This window comes from Aquarana catesbeiana, linkage group LG04, assembly GCF_042186555.1.
Source record: "Aquarana catesbeiana isolate 2022-GZ linkage group LG04, ASM4218655v1, whole genome shotgun sequence".
NCBI classification, from domain to species: domain Eukaryota; kingdom Metazoa; phylum Chordata; class Amphibia; order Anura; family Ranidae; genus Aquarana; species Aquarana catesbeiana.
The window spans coordinates 261,925,450-261,931,449 of NC_133327.1; the positions used below are offsets into that span (position 1 = coordinate 261,925,450).

General features: G+C 37.5%; 1 protein-coding gene across 1 annotated transcript in view; it reads left to right on the forward strand.

Annotated features, from left to right (window-relative positions):
* The window catches only part of MASP1 (MBL associated serine protease 1), a 179,072-nt gene extending 174,140 nt beyond the window's left edge, over positions 1–4,932 (forward strand). The window contains exons 15-16 of the mRNA XM_073626420.1: positions 716–815; positions 4,720–4,932. Of these exons, the coding sequence (XP_073482521.1) occupies positions 716–815; positions 4,720–4,910 (291 nt within the window). The 3' untranslated portion in view covers positions 4,911–4,932. The remainder of the gene's footprint in view (positions 1–715; positions 816–4,719) is intronic.
* Positions 4,933–6,000: the final 1,068 nt, after the last annotated feature.

Below are 6,000 nucleotides of genomic sequence, written 5' to 3' on the forward strand. Positions count from 1 at the left end.
CTTTAGACTCATGTCCTGCTTTTCCTTCATTAAAGTTCACTTATCATATTTAGCTAGCAGAAGGGAAAATTTCCCAAAGGGGATGTCGATTCTGTTTATAGAAATGTTATTCGGAAAACTAAATTACAGAATCTCATTTTAGAAACTGGATAAATGAATACATATGTGCAGGTATGTCCAATGTATTGCAAATTTAAATAATTTATTGCTGGAAATGGACAAAATCTTTCATTTTCTTTTTCACCAGTTTGTGTATAGCAGTAGTATATCTTAAAGTGATTGTAAAGATCACCTTTTAAAACAACCCATTCAGTTAAAAATAGAAATGAAAAGCAAAACATCTGTGTATAGATATAAAAAAAAAACATTATAAATACTTTTTTTCCCTTTTTTATAAGTGATCACATTCCCTCTGTTTTCCCAGTGAATGGCTGTGCAGCAGGAGCGTGTCAGAACAAGTCTGATTATTGTAAGAGAGCATACTGAGCTTCCAGCATAGCTAGAGAACTGACCATGATGTGCTCTCCTGCTTTTTGTGGTCAGTTTTGAATAGGAAAGCAGAGGGACTGGCAGGAACACCAGGGATTTCACACAAAGGAAGCAATACAAAGAGAACAGGATGCTTTCTCATACAAGTACATGGTACAGCAGGCACATATCAGGAATTGAAAGTGTTGGGGTAACAAATGCTTTAAATGTCCTTTTGTTATTTTAGATTGAAATTCCTGTGGTGGCCCATGAAATGTGCAAGGCTGGGTATTTAAAGATTGGCAGGATGCTAACAGACGATATGCTTTGTGCAGGACTGAAAGAAGGTATGCATTATTATTAATTTATTATTATATACCTACATTGTATTTATATATGGTGAAACCATCAGGCAGGGTTCTTCCTAGTTTGGGACAGAGAGGCAAAGAATTAGATCCTCTGTTAGGTTTTTATTGCTGTTGATGTCATTAGTGGGGAGATTTCATTCCGCATTCTATCCTGGAGACAAGAAGTGAAAAATAAACCTTTTCCAAAGTGAGGGAAAACCCCAACTTTTGTCAATGGATTTTCCCTTTACCCCTCCACCCATGTCTGATGTGGAGGTGATACCTTACTTTGACTTAGTAAAAGTGGAAGCAATTTAAAAGCACATAAACTACAAATACAACACCGGTGTGAGACTATAAGTACTTCATTAGTCCAGCACATATCTCCATAGCTGATGTTGTCTAATTCAATTGGAAAGTCTCCTCACCTTACAGGCAGACAAGTGGGACTTTTAGAATAATGTGTTTTTTATTATGTTTATTGCATTTTTAAACATGAGATAATTGTTTCTAACTATTGTAAATGGTTCAAACTTAGCAATGTGTCATTATAACTAATTAGAAAAAAACATCTCATTCTACTGATAAAACAAATTATTATATTTTTAACAACAATGTGTTGTGTGCAGACATTGCTGGTGCTAAAAATATGGTACATTTGTATTTAATGACTGGCAACTCTGTTACACCAATTATGCAAATAGGAAACAACATCATTTATAAAGTAATATTTAATTTCCTTTAACCACTGTAGCCAGGCCATTTTTTGCGATACGCCACTGCGTCTCTTTAACTGACAGTTGCGCGGTTGTGTGACATTGTACCCAAACAAAATTGAGTCCTTTTTTTCCCACAAATAGAACTTTCTTTTGGTGGTATTTGATCATTTGTGGTCAGTTTCGAATCCTCCCTTGCACTGATGGTCCATGTAGAGGCCCCCTTCAAATTAGTGGTGAGTGTAAATCCCCCCACCCTTACATTGGTGGCCAGTGTAGAAATCCCCCTCTGTTGGTTATTGATGTAAAATCCCCCATTACATTTGTTGTCGGTGTAAATTCTTCATTACATTGGTGATCAGCATACATTACCCTTTATATTGGTGTTAAGTGCAGAATTGCCCTTACACTGGTGGTCAGTGTAAATCCCCCTTAACATTGGTAGTCAGTGTAAACGTGTCACCCTAAATTGGTGACACACTGGTGGGGGGGCCCAAGAAAATGTTTGCCCAGGGTCCAATAAATTTTAAAGACGGCCCTGATTTCAGCCCATTTACAATTCCCCTGAAGGTACTTCCCCTTCAGGCCTGTTTACAAACCAGCTGATCAAAGGGGGTGGTTGGTGGAGAGTCAGCCTGAGGCAGGAACAAGAGGGGGTTAATTGTATAGGACAGGTAGTTCCCCTTGATCAGGATGGTCCTGCTTGTGGAAACTTACAATTTCAAAGAGAGAGCCAAGTGATTAAAAAAAGGTAGTAACTGTGAGAAATAAATTGATGGAGAAGGTAAAAGTTAAGTTCTTAGTTTGAATGACTACAGAGATGCAAATTGTTTGTGATCACGCACAGCCCTAAAAATTCTGCTTCATTCAAATCAGCTGCTCTAACCCATCATCTCTAACCCTTCTAAACAAATCTACATTAAAGGCTAAGTTCAACACTTGGGTAAAAATAATAAATGCACATATTATTATTTTTTCCCCCCATGAGCCTGCAGAGCATTGCACCTGTGATCAATAGATTACAGGTGCAAATGTCAGGCTTATGCAGACTCTCAGTACAGCTGTCGTACAGGAGGTAGGAGCAGACAGTTACGGAAGTTCAGAAAGAATCAATGAAGTACGAGAGCGCTCACTAACACCCTTAGAGTTCATTGAGAACCACAAGCCGTCTCCCACAATGGAAGAGGGTACTTGTAGTTCATTCATTCACAGATCACTGTGAATGAATAATGCAGTTGTATGGGCTGAGCACCAAAGAGCTGCACTGTTATTGAAAAGTGACAGCTGGTGCAATGGCTACATTTCCTTAGGATTGTTGGCCTTTTTATCAATATAAGCCTAAGGTTGATATTACCCTAAAACTGGCCATGCATAGTAGATTTTGAAATGAACGTTGGTCTGAGAATTCATATGAATATTCATAGGAAAATTATTTGTACAGTCGATGACTGGATGAATGTAATTTGAAAGTACTTTAAAATTTTGTTTACTTTAACATTTGTTTTTGGAATGAATGTAATCTTCTGAACAAAAATCACATTGTTAGAAATTTGTTTCCAAAAAATTTTCAGTTCTGGTCCTTCAAATTTTCTCGCCACAAGCGAATTGATTAACAATTAGAAAATCAAACAAACATTATTAAGGTTGAACTCCAGTAATTCAGCCAATTTGTAACATGTGCTAGCATAGTATGAATTAGGCTCAAAGAGGTGCATGCCACCCAGTGGACTTATCTCTTTAATTTACATGTGCAATTTTATAGAGCTCCAGGAGTGCAGCTATCACTATACTCTGGGGCTCTGACTGTTCATTCACAGGAGCCTTGGTATTTTCTGAATGAGTTTACTTGGCAGGAGGGAGGAAAGAGGAGCACCGTTCTGAGGCCAAAAGTTTGGATCACATAGAGATAGGTAGGCTCCTGGCATATAAGACAAATGTAAACTGTAATGCAGGCCATACATTATGCACAACAGGTTGAAGTCAGTGTTGATAGGGGAATCCATCCTCCTGCACTAGTGGACAACTGGAGGTTTCCCAGCTGTCATAATACAATGATCACTGCTATATACAGTAGTTTATATAGACACCACCAGTAATTGAATAAAAAAAAAAAAAAAAACAGGCTGGTTGTACTGAAGTTGACTGATAGATGAACATAAAAACAACCAGCCTGCCCATAGATGTATTGAAATTCAGCCAATTCCTTCTGAACAACTAAAGCTGGGAATGGTGCTGCAGCCATCTAGGTGAGTATAATTTGGTGTGAGGACCTTGGGCCAATAATAAAGTGCAAAATACTAGTGTATAAGTGACATTAGTAGATTATGAGTGATGAAAATGGCCACTATAACAATATTAAAGTGCAATGTGCCATATTGTGTAATCCTGTTTATTATGTTTTAATAAACAGGATTACACTTTTGGTTCCCCTTTCATCTTTCATATAACTCACTCATGGGCTTGCGGAAGAGGGACTCATATCAAGAACAAGTTTCCAGTATTGAGCAAGTTTATACTTTGCTAAAAGCGCTGTTTGACCTTCTTTTTAAGTAAAGAAGTCACATCCATCTGGTAAGCAGAATCAACTTATGGAGCACTTTGGGTGTATGATTCACAGTTGGTAACGGATACTTACTTTTGATGTTACATTGAAGATATCAAGCACTGAAGAAGTTTATTTAAAAGGATTTTAATTGATTCACAGTTGTTTTTATATAGTCTGCATTTTACTTGAAGATGTTTAATATATATTGAATATATATTTTCACAATATGGCACATTGCACTTTAATATTGTTATAGTGGCCATTTTCATCACTCATAATCTATTAATTTCACTTATACACTAATATTTTGCACTTTATTATTGGACCAAGGTCCTCACATGAGCGCCCCCTCACACCAAATATATTGTCACCTAAAGTAGTGTTACCTACCTTAGCTAGGGGAGCAGCAGTTTTTTTAGTTTATTTCATAATTGGTGCAAGGTACTAATACACTTTTTATCAGGTGAGTATAATTGATTGTTTTTTTATTTCCAAAATTCTCTTTTAAGTATTTTTAATGCATTTATTTTTATTTTTAATTTTAAAATATTGGTCGTTGCATGTTACTACACTTTTGCACACAGTTTTCAGTCTTGTTACAAGGTAAATGCACATACTGAACTAACAGTCTCATTTTTTGCAGGAGGGAAGGATGCCTGCTCCGGTGACTCCGGTGGTCCAATGGTCACCTTCAGTCAACACAAAAATTACTGGTATCTGGCAGGAATAGTGTCCTGGGGAGTTGGCTGTGGGGATAGTGATAGATATGGTGTATACTCGAATGTCTATAAAAATGTAGACTGGATAAAGTCAACAAGTGGAGTGACATATTAATAAAGTGAATTCTGTTATAAGATAGATTTGATGCGTATTTATTGTTTTATTTGAGGCACTTATATAGTGCCGACAATGTATGCAATGATTTACATACAAATTGTACATTCGCATCAGTCCCTGCCCTCAAAGAGCTTACAATCTAAGGCTGGCCAGACATTATACAGTTTTCTTGTACAATTTCACTTTAGATTGACCAAAGCCATATAATATGAGGTCAAACCTAAACACTTTCAATTTGTATAAAATCAGGTGGGCCGTTGCAGTACATAGTTGAAGGTAAATCGAAAGGAAATTGAATAAGAAAATTGTATAGCTAGCTTAAGGTCCCTAACTCACATTCATACATACACATGCTAGGGTCAATTTAGACAGGAGCCAATTAACCTACCGGCATGTCTTTGGAGTGTGGGAGAAAATTGGAGTACCTGGAGGAAACCCACACAGGCACAGGGAGAACATGCAAACTCCAGGCAGGTAGTGTCGCCGTTGAGATTCAAAATAAAGACTCTAGTGCAACCAGGCTCGTGCTAACTGCGCCCCATGTGTAGATAAATCATGAGTTTTATGACAACAGCCAAATTATTTTCCTTTAAAATCAAGACGTTAAAAATATTTTGTCCTTGGTCACCTAGCAAATCGGGTACCTTGGAGCGCGCGTACCTCAATGTTGCTCAGTGATGAGGTCTCAAACAAAGTTTTCCCTTTAAGCTTGAAGCCTAACTCTGGGTTAGATATTATTTGATCAAAAGATCCCCCAGGCGGTGTTAGAAAAAGCAACCTGGATCTCTCACTGCAGTACCTTTTCTTCACCAAAATATACTGTTACTCCACCCAGAAAAAATAGCACATACAGGCAGTCCCTGGGTTACAAACAAGATAGGTACTGTAGGTTTGTTCCTAAATTGAATTTGTATGTAAGTTGGAATAGGTTACACCAGCCAAAAATATCATTTTTAAGTTTTTTGGATAGCATAGGGAAGGGTTAACACCCCTGTAAGGTTTGATTTTTTTGTCTGTGCCCCTTTTAGAAGATTTCACCTCACTTTCTGTCCCTGTGACAACTGGATCTTGAAAATGATGGGTTGTC